The sequence below is a fragment of the Amblyomma americanum genome, chromosome 7 (assembly GCF_052857255.1).
Source record: "Amblyomma americanum isolate KBUSLIRL-KWMA chromosome 7, ASM5285725v1, whole genome shotgun sequence".
Taxonomy (NCBI): Eukaryota; Metazoa; Arthropoda; class Arachnida; order Ixodida; family Ixodidae; genus Amblyomma; species Amblyomma americanum.
The window spans coordinates 116,344,208-116,359,394 of NC_135503.1; the positions used below are offsets into that span (position 1 = coordinate 116,344,208).

Genomic DNA, 15,187 nt, shown 5'->3' on the forward strand with positions numbered 1-15,187 from the left:
TAACCATGGAAACACTTTTATCTGGCGAGAGACAAAGACCTCGGGGGCCCAGGTACGTCGAGATATGCAGTAACGCTCTCTGTAGACGTTGCTGGGTGATATAGCGTGAACGGGAGGCGCTACAGATTCAGATCTCATCTGCATAGACCGTTATGCGCAATCCTCGCGGAAGGTTTCTTGTTAGGTGTATAAGGGTAATACTGAACAGGAGAGGGCTGAGCACCACTCCTTGAGGTACGCCACTCTAGACTGCGTGAAAGAGTGCAGGGTCATCTGGAGTGCTCATGAAAATTTGTTGTTTTTTCAGATAGTGTACAATCCACTTTTACAGCTTTCCTGCGAGGCGAAAACTCACCAAGGCTGCGAGAATTGCATGGTGAAAAACAGAGCCAAAGGCGACCTTGATGTCGAGGAAAACGGCTGTCGGTATGCACCCAGCATGAAGGTACTCTTCAATTGATGAGAAGAGGACAATAACAATATCAGTCGCAAAACTGTTTCGACGGAACCTCTTCATTTCTTGGGGGTTCTCATTGAGGCTTTCAAGGAAGCAGGTGATGCGTTTGCAGATTACTTGCTCCATTACCTGACCTACGCAGCTCAGTAGAGCGATCGGCCGGAAGGACGCTTAGCTTGTTGGCTGCTTACAAGGTTTCAAAACAGGCACAATTTTCGCCAGCTTCCATTCTATGGGAATCTCACCAGTCATTGAGGAAGAATTGTAATATTCGAGGAGTCGAAGACCGGAGTTGAGGGGTAGCTCTGCGATTGTGTCCTAGGTCACATCATCGCGACCAGGAGACATGCGTCTGTTTGATTCCGTGATAGCTGCGGTTATCTCCAATTGTGAAAGGCTGGCCCAATGCTAGCACTGCCGCCTGTGGGATGCCTAAGTGACCATCACTGGTCAGTGTCGAAGACTCTGACTCCGCTGACAGTAATCTGCAGTATTCTTCTGAGACCTTTTTTAGGGATTTTTATTAATGCAGAGAGAGTGCAGTGAAGGGTGAAGCTGTTGGAGTAGTGTACGCATACCTCTAACGATCCGCCACATTTTGGTTACTGCTTGGCGCACATACAGCATAGAACAAAATTCACGCCACCTTTGCCGACTGAGTTGACCCAGATAGCGCCGAATCTGACGTTGCGCCCGTCGGCAGGCCCGAAGGTCTTCAATGTTTTTGGTGCGTAAAGCTTTCCTTTCAGCTCGCCTGCGAATAGCGCACATGCTTTGAAATACCTAATCATTTGAACGTTGCCTATCATTTTAGCTGTAATTCTTGTATTTTCTCTTAGGCAATGAACCATTGTAGATACCATTTCCCCATTCCGGGTTGTGGTAGTAATTCCTCTGCTTGCAGCGTCCTTGTAGGCATCCCAGTCTGTAGATTTTATAAGGAATTTCTTCTGCGCCGTCTGCGTGCAGACGGCAGATATGAGGACTGGATAACGATCACTTCCCCTTGTTTCCAAATCAGTGGATCAGGCAAAGTTGTGGGCAAATGAACTTGCTACAATGGTCACGTAGATGCAGCTGGCAGTCGTCAGGCCTCGGAGGTAGGTTACGCTGCCATCATTGAGCTGTTCAATTGAATGTGTTGAGAGAAGCTCTAAAAGCTTGGCTCTTCGGGCACATGTATGTGAGCTGCCCCAAATTTCGTTGTGTGCATTGAAGTCTTCGCAAATAATATGCGAAGAAGGCGTCTTTCCTGTCAAGTTTTCAAGCCTCGGAGCGTCGAATGACTTGCCTGGCTCAAGATATACTCCAATTAGAGTGTACAATTGTCTGCCAATTAGCGTTACGGCGCACACGCACTCGTCGCTGTGAGGCGGAACATGAACCAAGGAGGCCGGGATATACTTGCAAAAGCCTGCAAGCATTCTGCTGACGCCATCTTGCTGTGTTGAATGCTACGTCTCACGCAAAGCTGGCGTTACGCCGGTTCTGCCACTCGGCACGTTTGCCCTATTGATGTACAGTATGTGTTCTTTTTTGTCCAGAGCTACGGCCGCAGGTTAGAAGGGCTCTGAAAGTGGTTCTATTAAAGTTGCGGAGATGACAAAGTTGCGGTGATGCGGTGAAGTCCTCTGATGTTAGAGGACGCCCCTCCGGAAATATCTTCCAACATGAATTTTTTTTTGTGCGCTTTTTAGAAGCTGACTAATATGTAGTGATAATTTGAATTTCAGCATGTTCGCGCCTTTCCCTTTCCTCTCGTCACATCTTGAAGGCTGAAAGGTCGGCGCTCCTCTGCCAAACCCACTGCCGCGGGCGGAGCGTCCTGACCTGCTGGAGCTATGCCACTTGCTGGCCGCGGTGGTGATAGCTGCCTGACGTCTGAAAGAATCTAACCAACAACTTATCTCAACTGATATACGCACGTGGGAGCAACGGTTGAAGGTACGAGGATGGAAATGTCGCCGTGAAGGGCTCGTCAACTTTCGCGCGTGATTGTGGGTTCTCTGCTGCGTGTAGAAGTGTAATATTTGGTTCAGCTATTCATGGAAACAAAAGGCAGTTATTGAACGAGTTGTGCTCTCCTCGGAAGGTGTTTCAGAGCCATTTTGACCGCATTTTGAGCGTAGAGCATATAAGAAACCGCATTTTCTATCTAGCGCCGCGCCAGTACTGTTAGGTCGAAGGGAAAGGACGCGTGCATACATACCTTCCCGATTGCAAATTCACATAGGAACGGACAATCAAGCTTTGTATATGCCCACCGGCAAAGAAGTTGGCAGTGTGGACTGCAGTGCAGTTACACAAAGCCTAGCGAGAGGAGCACGCAATTTTTAGGCGGATCGGTAGTGCAGCGCTTATAGGCATCAGCTTCTGTGGCCTGCCGAAGCCTCATGTGCTGTGCGCGATCTATGGTATCAGCTAAACGGCGCGCCTCAAATCGCTCCGAGTGTGGTCTCGCGTTGATCACGACCTCAGCTGCTGACGGCAGAAATTTTTGGGCATTTAGTGAAAAAAATTGCCGCGCCTTCTGGGCGCTGCATGTCACCTATTCGACAGCCTGTGACCAGGGATATCACAGTCCGCGGTGCTCATTTCTGTCTCGATGATTTCTTCCGGAGTACGACCGGTGAAGAATGATTTTGACGGGCGTAAACCGTGAACAGTAACAAAGAAGTATTAGTAACATAAAGTATTAATAATTACAGCGAAGTTCGAGCTTGCGCAGCTGGTGGCAATGCGCTAACACGAAGCTGCTATGCTTGCTTTCCGGTTCCTCGGTCGTGCAACGTTGTTGTTTAGGCAAACTGTCGCAAGGCACTTGCACTGATAGCTCAAATTGCCATAGTCCTATGAAAAAACAAGTGGCCAAAAGGTGATTTTTTTCCTCTGCAGCCAACCTGAGGCGCGAACAATGTGCAATGGCATTGTTTCAACAAAAGAGGCCCCGCTCAACCTCTGCCGCCCGCTTCACCCCACGTTACATACATTCAGGACTGTTCAAATTTTGCAGTAAAAAGAAGCGAAGCGACTGTAATGTGCAATAAAAAGGTGTGAACCGCGGCGTCCTTGTAAACCACGCTGTGGCAAAAGCACGAATGCTTTCAAAGGGAAAGCCCGCTTTCCGCTCTTCGTGTGAGGATTTCTCAGGTGAAGCCGTACTGAATATGTACGTGTGTACTGGTGTGCATGGCACCCACCGGCAAAAATGTACCCTCACCTATCAATTGCAACCTCCAGAAGCTCCATCCATCACGTTTACCCGCCTGAACCCTCCAGAAGCCTCCACCTACCACAAACTCCCCGCAACGGTACTATACAGGCGCCAAAATTAGAGACGCAATGGGAGGCGATCATTGCAAAAGCAAAAAAGCACAATGAAAAAGCGGAATGTAAAAACAGTACCGGTAACGCATATTTCTCGAGTCACACTGAATGCTGCGACTGGATAAATCTCCGCACAGGTGCGCGACAGGTGCCCGCATAAGTGGCGAGGACGTGATTGAGAATGTACTGAACACGTTATCGCAGCTAGCCCTCAACAAAATGCAATCATGTTCGCGCTCTCATAGACGCAAAACAAAGGTGGCACTATGCGCCGCACTCGAGTCGTCAAGATGAGCAACTTCACTGAGCAGAAGTTCATTTCAGATATCTCGAACCACGCACTAGTGCTTACACGCCAAAATGCAATTGAAAGGAAACCCTTGCATGCATTTCTCAAAAGCTTCCTTCGAATCTCTTCATTCAATCAGTTCACACTGTCGCCAATCCAGGCATACAAGCACCCGCAGAAAAATTTTCGTCCAGGAGAACCACTAAAGAGCCCTAGTTTTTGGCAGTCTAAGAATGCAGCCCCAACATAAGATGTGCGCTAGAGTTGGTTTGCGAACTATAATATGCACCCTTGAAATTTAGGCCGCACCGGCAGACTTTCGTGGTCAGACACGTCCCTCGTGGCTTCCCTGTTCAGAAATCATATGGACATAAGTAGGGCCAAGTTGGGATCAAAATGCAAGACGTCGAGTGGCGTGAGTAGCGTCTACCGGTCCCCTTAGTTACTGTGGGCGAAACGGATGCTCAAGCAGGAACTTCGATATGGTTTTGCAGCACTAGTGTAAGCTTAATATTCTAAAGGAAGAAAAAAATTCAGAACGATTTCTTCACATTGCATCTCGCGTTGGTATATGTGAAAACAAGGGAGTTGCGGCCAGCGCTAGCTCTTTTAGTATTTTGTATTCTGTCGTAACAAAATGCATGCTGCTGTGGCTTGCGGATATAGCGTCCGCCTGCTGCGCCGAAGGGCGCAGGATCGAATCCAGACCCCGGCGGCTCCATTTAGATGGAGGTGAAATGCATGTGACGTCATTGTACTGTCCCGTCAAAGTCCCATTGTCCCATTGTCAGTGCGCGTTACAGAGCACCAGGTAGTCGAATTATTCCGAAGCCCTCCACTACGGCATTTCTCATACACCATGAGCTGTTTGAGACATTAACCCTTTCATACAATTCTATACTGCAGCATAAAACACCATCCAATATATATACAATGAGACAGCATCTCATACCATCGTAACCAAAATATTCCGCATTCACCTGGAAGCTAAAAAGAATATGGTTCAAGTGTGTGGGGATTGGGCTTCTTGAGCGATCGGAATGAGCGCCCGCTGCTGCTGTTTGCTCGTTAGAGACCGCCCCCCCACCCCCCCTCCCCTTGGGGTGTCCGCGAGCGGAATGCGGGCGGCTGCTGCTTATCCTCCTTTCCAAGGGAAGCTCTTTCGAGAACCGCTTAAATCACCCCCCCCCCCCCCCTTCCATTCTTCCCGCTTCGACCTGGCGTCCCCATTGGGTCACTGTGAGTGACAGTTGGGGTGGGCGTTGTTTCGGCGAGATGCCGCAAGCGGGAAATGAACGGGGAGACCGCCACCGACTCGGGCAGCAAAAAGGTGCTTAGATTTCGCCTCCCGGGGGCCCCGGCCTTTGCTGGGGGACCAAGAGCGCGGGTGGTGTGCCCTTGCGCACCTAGTACGTACGCTTGAGTCCAGGCCCGAGCCTCCGGAGTCCTGTCGCCCGCCTGTGCGGCGCTCACGCGCTCCGTATTCGGGAGGGCCTGATTTGGCTGGTTCTCCGTCATCGCCGGCCATTGCCGGTGACGACGAGCGATGGACCATCGACGTCAAGATGTGCTCCGTGCATTCCCCATCGAACCCGACCGCGGCGGCTGCGTTTTTATGGAGGCAAAACGCTAAGGCGCCCGTGTACTGTGCGATGTCAGTGCACGTTAAAGATCCCCAGGTGGTCCAAATTATTCCGGAGCCCTCATCTACGGCACCTCTTTCTTCCTTTCGTCTTTCACTCCCTCCTCTATTCCTTCCCTTACGGCGCGGTTCAGGTGTCCAACGATATATGAGAGAGATATTGCGCCATTTCCTTTCCCAAAAAACCAAGTATTATTATTATTATCCTCCCTCATGTTGTGTCGTGCGCGATTTAACCCTCTGGTTGGCCGTGCGGCATGCGATCGCTCTTAGCTGTGGCGTCACGGGCGTATTTAGTCTGCTTTTCGCGCGCGGCTCCTTGGGCCCGCTTTCAGCTGCTGTGGCTGGGCTATGGGTTGTACTGAGGTCTGGGGATCAGTGCAGTGTTGTGTAATGCAGCTTCCTGTGTAATAAAGACGTGTGCTATATAATAACTGCGCCTTCCTTCCTTCGGAACGAGAGCGCAGGCGCGTCGCGCCGAACGCTGGCAATGCCCTCCGCTTGCTCTGGGCGGTATGTGCGCGAAGTGCCACTCAAATAACACTTTGGCACGGGTTCGTAACCAAACCCACAAGTGCGACCAAGCAAAGGAAGGCGATTGGGTGGCCGCATGCGTCAATGTATGAACTGTTTTCACGGGCTCTTGTCGGGTATCTCTAAAGGCACGAGGGGTATAGTAGGCTTATAGTGAAGTGTAGTTCTACCAAAGTAAAGCCCGGACGGTGTAGCCTCATCAGAACTGCTTTAATGCCACAAATGCAGGCTGCGCAAAGGTCTCCGATCACCACAGTAGTACCACGTATTACAAGTGTGGGTTAAAATAAGGCAGTCTCTTTTAATGGGAATGTTACTTTAGGAGCGAAAGAGAAAGATTGTGAACACTTAGTTGAAAAGGACAGCGCTGAAACAGCGTGGGTGTAAACAACACAGAAAAAATGCAAAACGTGATTTAACTGCCCCATTTATTATGCCAATCAAGTACAATGCCAATGAAAGTGTTCGTTTTTGTGTTTTTGTTTTTGTAGTAAGCCTAAAGGAGAGTATGCGTTTCAGAGACGCCGTAACCTTGGGCAGTTATTTGCTGCTGAATGTACTGCTGCTGAATGTAATGATCATTAAGCACCACAAGCTCTAGCCGAGTGAAGGGAAAGTAGCTTACTTGTCTGTTGCGGTGTATGTGTCGGAAAGCACTGCTCTATACGTAGAGCACTCAAAAGAAAAAGAAAAACAGCATGCGAGCACTGACATGAGCCCACAAAGAGACAAGACGCGAGTGAAGAGCAAAAAAAAAAACAGAAGTCCTATCACCAGCTGCTGTGAGCGGAGAAAACGCTGGGTGTGAGCGAATCTATAGTAACGGGGTAGGGCACTAAGTTCATAGTGAAAAATACAGCTTGTCCCGAAGCGCTCCGGCCTGCCACCAGGGGAAAAACTGCCATAGGACCGTTGTTGTGGAACACGGCGGCACTGGGCATCAGGAATGGCATCCCACTGCCGTCTGTGGAGACAGCCGCAAACAGCGGCCCGTCGAGCACGGGGTTCCACATGGATGGAATCGGCGCACAGAAGTTGCCAGCAGGGGCAATGAAAGCAGGGCTCAAGTGCATGGCGTGCCCCGTGTTTTCGTGGAGCAATCCTACGTGCTGCTGGAGTGGAAATGCTTCTGCTCGAGACCCCTGCTGCCATGGCATGGCCGCGGCATGGCTGCCTGGAGAAAACATTCCACACGTGCAACTGGGACGAGGAGGGATCGAGTGTGCACGGAAGCTGCCAGAATCCATAGGCAAAGCATGGGTCTGCAGGGGGTGCGCAGGATGATGGGATGGTGGCCCGTGGTAGTAGGGTGAAGCGGATGCAGAGGCACCGTCAGGGAACCAGAACGCCTCCATGAGTTTGATAGAAGCACGCACTTGTTCACAGTGAAAGTAGTTGACGAGATGACCAAAATTGAGGAAGCTGTGGTTCAGGGCATCACCAGGATGGATGCGGTGCTCAGGATTCATACTCAGCATGCGCTTCAGGAGATCCACGAAAGCAAATCTATCCGCTTGTTCAGCGAGCAACTCGATTCCTTCCAGATCTAGCGGTACGTTCACGTTTACCAGGTGATCAAGGCAGTTGAAGACGAACTTTCGCCACTCCTTGGATCGTATACCTGTTTCCGCTTCATATTCCTCGGGGCTCTTGAGGCGCCAGAAGGGATAAGTAGACTCGTTCTCACGGCAGAAGAAGACCGGTGTTTTAGTTCCAGCATTGAGCACGTGCTGTTCAGGTTGACCCTGGATGTCGATAATGTATCGTATCTGGTCATATTCCGAAGAACCGGGGTAGAGAGGCCAGGCAAGAAAAAGCTCAGCCATGGCGCAACCAAGCGACCACATGTCGATTGCCTCAGTGAAGGGCAGGCCAAGAATGACCTCAGGGGCACGGTAGTAGCGAGACTGCACGTATGTGACCCCAGCCGCAGCGGAAACGTGCGCGGAACAGCCAAAGTCGATGATCTTCACCCTGAATGGTTGGCGCTCAGGGTCAACCAGCATTATGTTCTGGGGCTTCAGGTCGGCGTGAATGATGCCCAGCCGCTTTAACTCGAGAAGCGCGGTGAGCACTTGCATCAGTATAGGCCGGATACACATCAGTGGAAGCGGCGAGAATCGGTTCTGCTTGAGAAAGTCGTGCAGGCTGAGCGCCAGCATTTCGAAGACCAAGCACGTGTGTGACTTGTGCAGGAAGCATTCAAAGGGTCGCACGAAGTGGAAGCGCTTGTCTGCGGGCCCTTGGGCCAAGTGGTGCAGGATAGTGATTTCCGCCCGTCCCTGGTGGTGGCAAGACGGGTGGCTCTTAAATATCTTGATGGCAACAGTCTCGTTCGTGCTCTTTTTACAGCACTTGACAACCTGGCTGAACGTGCCTCGGCCCAAGTATTCCAGTACTTCGTACTGGTCCGAGGCCGAGCGTAGGGTCTCATGGAGTACGAGCTGGTAATCAGCACCGTAGGCGCTTGCATTCATACGCCTGCGAGCCGTGGCCATGACGTCTTGTGGTCTGGGATTCGCAGCAGTGCGCAGTCCAAGCGTGACGGGAGACCGTTTACGGTAGTCAACTTGTGGGAGTCAAGCTAGCTTGTCGCTTTTCCTGCCGTATCAGGCCTGTCTAGTTGCGAAGTTCCTCACCAGCCGTCGTTCAGAAGAGTGCTTGTGGCGCCGAGGTGCCTGTAGGGTGTGGTCGCTGGCTTCGCTCGACGCTGCTACGTTCACTGGGACAGCTGTTCGGAGCAGATGTTGATGTTGCTCGGCCGTTTCCTGTTGAAGCTGCAGGAAGACTAGCTCAGATTCCTGCCAGGAGGTGGTAGCAGAAGGAGCGGCCGTGAACAGGCTGCCTTGAGAGCAGCGCTCCCGCTGAACGCTGAAGACTGCAACGCGCGAGACGGCTGCACCTCGTTGTCCTCTTTCCCTGTCTTTGTTTCTCGTGCAGCACACCAGAAAAAAACAACACTTGCGGCTGAATTTCAAGCAGCACAAGAAAATTGAGTGATGGGGCTTTAGCTGAAATATTCTCACCATGTTTATGTGTCTTCATACAAATGAAATAAATTCGTTTAGTTCAATGAAGACATTTCAATTCAAGTTTAGTAATTGTGAACCGCGGGAAACCGCACGCTAACGCAGTGTTGTCTTCTTTCTCAGTTTTATTGATGCAGACACAGAAAAATCATTGCGCGCTAATTAATAGGCGATAGGGGTGAAAAACTTGTGTTCCCGTTTAAAAGGTAGGATGATTGGGAAGCCGGTTCTCGTGAGCGGGGTCCTCAGTTCAGGATTCCGATAGCTTCTGCTGTACTGGAAGCCCGCGTAATCAGCGGATGCTGATAGCGCAGGCTAGGTGTCTTTATGCTAGTGTCCGTTTTCAGCATGGAGGGGCGTAACTTATTAGCGGTAGGTGTTTAGTAAAGTGATGTCAAAGATCGCTACGAAGTCAAGTTGGCCCTGCAAGTTGGAAGCAAGAAGCCGCCAAATTAAAAAAAAAAGTGAAGTTACCGTAAGCGCAAGAACATTAATCAACCCACCGTTGCCCTTCAGGAAAATAGCTTTGCGCACTTGCAACTGCAGTTTGAAACCACTGCTTTGTATCTGTGAACAACGTGTTTTAAATGTTTTGCAACGTAGTTTCTGCTTAACTAAATCGAGAAGCATTCACATATGCGCCGTCTAGGGGTGCATGGCGCAATTCTGAACAAACGGTGTTCATAATCGCTAGGGTATTAAAGAACATTACGGCAGTACATAGTCTCGTTTACCCTTAGACCACTTAAAACGATCGTTTTGCACCAAGCATCGCAAGGTGAACATAAGCAATAAAAAATGCTGATACCTTAACAAAAGTGCTCCCAACTTCAAGTATTTGTAGTGGCTGTTTAGTTGCGTGCGGTGTCGGCAAAGGGAAGTCGAGGGAAACGCTACGAAGCGAATTCAGTGCTATAAAGGTTAGCTCCAATAAAAAAAAAGCAGATGAAATTTAGCGTTCTCAGCGTAATATATTTCAAAAGAAAACACAATTTTGTTGGGCATGCGTGATATGAGGCAGTGCCGCGTCATATATCTCAGGTAATTTGGATTATGGAGTTTTATTCCTAGTTGGATTATCGAAGTTTGTTTGTTGCTGCGGTACAGGCGAAACGTGATTTGGAGAAATGCATCTCCTCTGAAAGAAAGAACGAAATAACCAGAAATCTTGGAAGATAGAAAGAGAGAAAGAAAAGAACAAGAAAGGAAGAGAGAAATGAACCAGGAAAAGAATAAAGGGAGAAAAAAAAAGGAGGAAGAATGCTTGTCTCGAAAGGAATAGCAACATGTGTAGGTACGAATAGTTCTCATGAAAGCCGTTGACTACTGTATGATGAGATTAAAGGAGCATGCTTTACGGAGGAGTAATATTATTTTCACACTCATTAACGGAAAGGAAGGTCGCGGCCTCTGCTTTCACCAAAGAGTGAATTTTGCAACGATTTTTAATTAGGTCGGATGTTTGGGTAATCGCCAAAGGTGATGATTTATGCGGTATGTCACGTCAGAACTTTCAGCTCAACGTACGAAAACGGAGACACAACGATTAGATAGACTATAGGTAGATAGAGCTTACTGGCGCCCCCTTTGAATCGGGAAGGTGATGAGGAGCACCCACCCAAGTGCAACGAACATCTACATAGGAGAACTGCGCAGCTTTTATAGAAGCTACGCAGGTGAACAAAAATAGGCCCTGATTCCAGGTTAAAACCCGGGATGAGGACAAATTTTGCTCCTACTACCGCGTTTCTGTGCAAGCTATATAGCTTTAGTTTGTAGACGCTCGCTGAGCTTTGGTGCATGCTGATGAGTAAATACTCTCTTATTGCTTACAAGTAGCCTCATGAAAAAGGCCTCGTCAAAACATCGGAATTTGTCTGAGGAACCACTACCACTATTGCCAACTTGTAGTCAGCCGTGCGCTGAGATATGCACACGCCGTCATAGAAAATATTATGAGGACTCTTGAATTGAACGCAATTATTTTGGTTGCTCCTGTAACCATAGGTTTTGAAGTCTTCACATACTCTAAAAAGAAAGGAGCGAACAGGGAGTAACCTGCCCTCTAACGCACTACCTTTTTTAAAGCGGAGCTCACTAAATGACAAATTACTATTTTTTTTACTCCCATTTTGGCGCATTCATGATTAGGGTGTACGAGCTGTGTTCAGGTTTCTCGGCCTTAGAAAATGCGTTGTGACGTTCATGTGAGTTCTAGAGAAACTGTTCATATTCGTAATCAGTAGCCATACTTAAATCATGTATTATTATTAGTAAACCTATCTAATCAGTTTTGGCAGCCAGTCACAGGAATTCCAGCTGGAGGGAAAATTCGGTCATCGCAGTCTGATACCGCCAAGGGCTGGCGTGCCCCAACCGCAAGAAAATAACAGAGCTCGATGTAATAAAATAAAACAAAAGTGGGTGCCCATGTCGAATGAAAGCAGTACAAAATGTGCCCGCATTGAAGCGTGTTTGCTCACTGGAAGAGGAAAATATTATATATGCTCCTACGAAGCCGAGAACGGACGCCGCTCCACACGAACGTCCGAGACTTTCAGAACTGTGTTTGCATGCTTACGTGCGCCAAATGCAAGTACTTTTCGGGAAGTTATGCGGCATGTCACATTAGCACTTTCAGTTCAACGTACGAAAACGGAGACACAAAGATTAGATAGACTAAAGGTAGACAGATCTTACTTGCGCCTCCTTTGAATCGGGAAGGGGGCGAGGATCACCTTGCCTAATAAATTAAAGGGGCTGCTTTAAACATTTCGTATTTTTCTTGACTTTTAATTCTATTCTGGTTCTTTGGCATTCTAAGCTATTTCATTGGTTTTAAGCTATATTTTTTTTATATCTGCTACAATTATAGCAATTTTTTTCATCCTGCTTCTACGGTAGCTTTTTCATCCTCCTGTCTGCAGCAAGCTGTTAATATTGCTTTCCCTATCAATAAAGCTTTGATAGCCTGGAAGGCTCAACATCTCCTTCTTGACATCTGGATGTACAGCTTCCATAACTCTAGTCATAGTAGCGACATCCCATTTCTACAATATGATCCACTTTCGTGGGCAGACACACGAATTTTTTACTTAAGCCTTGGATCGGCAGATTGCCCAAACGAAATAAACACAGGGCTAATTTTCGCTCATCTATTTCATTATAGAAAAAAAAGGATTTAAAACCAGTGAACTGAGTGCAAAGCCTGCAGTATAAACGACGAACTCACTCAGAAGCCAGGAGCCCTGGTTCGAAGCGTGTGGCGATGTTGATAACGGCATCTCCTCGCGTGCACAAAAGCGACGCATCTCGTAAGGTAGCGCACGTAGCCGGATCGTACAATTTCGCTCTATCTGAAGTATCGCTTGGCGAAGGTGCGCGCACCGCGATGCAGGTTATTTTCTAGCGTACGCTATCCCATTGTGTACGCTGTACTAAAACTGTTATCTCATATGCTGTTCTGCGGAGACAAGTTAATTGAAAACAACAAACATGGCAACGTCCGGTCTGCTCATTTTGCACTGAATTGCACAGACTGTTAGGTAATGCTATATGCGTTGCTGAATATGCACGGGATTGTCCAATCCTAGCTCGAACACACGAACAGCATGGCTACTCTGTTCATAGCGCCAGTGTGTCTATAGCGTATGTGCTTCAAAGGAAAGGACAGGCGGCGACCAGTACCAGCTCTAGGTCCCTTTATGCCTGTACCATTTAGCTCCGATGCGTGGCGGCGCCGGACGCAATCGCCATCGAAAGAGCGCAGCCACGCCGCTTGCTTGTTCAATCTAGCAGTGGACGACACCAATTGGGACACAAAATCTACAAGGTAATATAACGGTCACTTTAGTATTGGAAACTGTGCTCTCACATTTATTTTTGTTTCAAAGACAGCTCCGAGTATGAATATCCCAGACCCCCCCCCCCCTCACACACACACATACAGCACTGCCCTGAGGGGTATGCCTTGAGGCAATAAATATCGCACTAAAAAAAAAGAACGCAGCTAGTTGAAACTTCAATAATATGAAGGGAGGAAAAAAACAGAGAAACAACTTTCAGTTCTATAGGTGCGAAGAAACGTGACTCTATAGGCTGCCGCTCCAAGCGAGCGAAATAAGAGGAAAGAGGGAGGTAGAATTTAGATGTAGGCGTAGCTTGTGCATGGATTTTAGTGCGATCACCTTCGTAATGATGGTGACTGCTCTAATACCGCGCGGAGAAGGCGTGTTTCCATTTTCGTAATTTTGCTCACTTTTTTTCGGTGACAAGTACTGATCAAATCCATCAGATAGTCATTACCTTTAGAAATAATATACGCATATGCTTGGGAGACTGGTGAAATCTTTATCAACATTTTTTTTATTTAAGCTGATTCCAGCTCACTACATTTGCGGGTCGCGGACCCCGATGCAGATCTTCGTCCCACTTTTGGGAAAGCAAAATCAGATTTTTTTCAGTGTTTGAAGAGGTCGTTAAGCAACATGCACTGCTCCGCTTTTTGAAAACATTAGCGGGAGATAAAATTATACCTTGGCAAAGCTTGACCAATCACATTCGCGCACGCGTTTAATTGCAAATCTTGCATACAGTGAAGCCAAGATTGAGGGTCCTTGAACTAAGCCTTCATCGCAGAGGACGGCTATGAAGGCGCTTCTCAAGTTCTTGAAGAGCACAGAATTAAGTTCAAGGTTATGAACTTTAAATGTGTGCCCTGTGTACGCTGTTAGTAATGGCCTACAGACAGATGTTAAAGTGATCTCTCTTTCCTCTCTCCCCTTTCTCTTTATCTCTCCATTCATCCCCCTTCCCACGTGTAGGGCGGCATACTGGGCGTCGCCTATTTAACCTCCCTGCCCTTTCCGTTCATCTTTCTCTCTCTCTCGCATACAGTGCCGAGCGGTGAACGTTATGATTTATTATGCGCACATATTTTTCCTGTAGGCATAAATATCCAGTCCTGGACAGTAAGGTCTCAGACAGTACAGCGCTCGTAATGTGTGCAGTTTTACAACAAATTATGTTTTCCAGAAAGAGCATCAGAGCTCAGTTGAATAAACAAATTTAAAAATGCGCACGGCTTACCGGTTTGTCGACATACTCAAGCACGTGCGGGCAGTTAGTAGACGAGTAAAGCAGGTTTATTGAACAAAATATTTTGCAGCACGGACACATACTATGCTCATTCATACGACGTTTCCGACCCGTTCACTACATCGTTATTCATAGCGAAGGCAGCAACAAGGCCATACAGCTGGCCGCCAGGAGCCGTAGTATCCAGGGGCGTTTTTTTTAGGAGAATTTTTTTTATTTGAAATGGCGATATGTTTTCCATTTCATTTCGTGTGATGTCCGCATGATGACAGACGACAGCAACAAGCGGCCAATCGCAAGGTAGCGGTTCCCCATGCCGACGGTAGCCTTGGTCACTCGCCGCACGCACCGATTAACCATTGGACACGATATACAGCTAATAGCGAGGTCCGGTTGCCAATGAGCCAATGGTCTGGTTGCTTCCCCCGGACGTTTGAAACCCACGGCCACGTCACAGAACAATAGTGACCATTGCTCGGAGACCAAATGGATAAGAAATAAAATAGATGACTGATCATGGCCGAATATGGCCCAAAGAGGCCTGAAGGCCAGCGATGGTAAACGGTCACGCGATCAAATATGGCGGTGCCCATGATCTAGGGCTGTAAAGTGCCGGCCGCATAGAATCAAAGAAAATACACACGAGCGGCCGCAGAAGCAATACCTTTCGTGTGGCTGTCGCATCCTACTCGGGCAGGCTGTCTATGAGGCACGTCTTCAATGATTTGCACTATAATAACGAAACATTTAAAATTATTGGTTTCTCAAATACTGAAGTGGCGCAGTAACTGTCTCACTTCTAGGTGGACATC

The 15,187-nt window shown here is 48.2% G+C and overlaps 1 protein-coding gene across 1 annotated transcript; it reads right to left on the reverse strand.

The window, feature by feature from the left end:
• Positions 1-6,675: 6,675 nt before the first annotated feature.
• Positions 6,676-9,151, reverse strand: LOC144097408 (homeodomain-interacting protein kinase 2-like). The gene has a single exon (XM_077630135.1). It carries the CDS (start codon positions 8,745-8,747, stop codon positions 7,020-7,022), a length of 1,728 nt encoding a protein of 575 aa, XP_077486261.1. The 5' UTR covers positions 8,748-9,151; the 3' UTR covers positions 6,676-7,019.
• Between the last annotated feature and the right edge of the window lie 6,036 nt (positions 9,152-15,187).

Bases quoted from the DNA above. Each gene is read 5' to 3' on its own strand.
- LOC144097408 (XM_077630135.1), bottom strand. From the start codon at position 8,747: ATGGCCACGGCTCGCAGGCGTATGAATGCAAGCGCCTACGGTGCTGAT.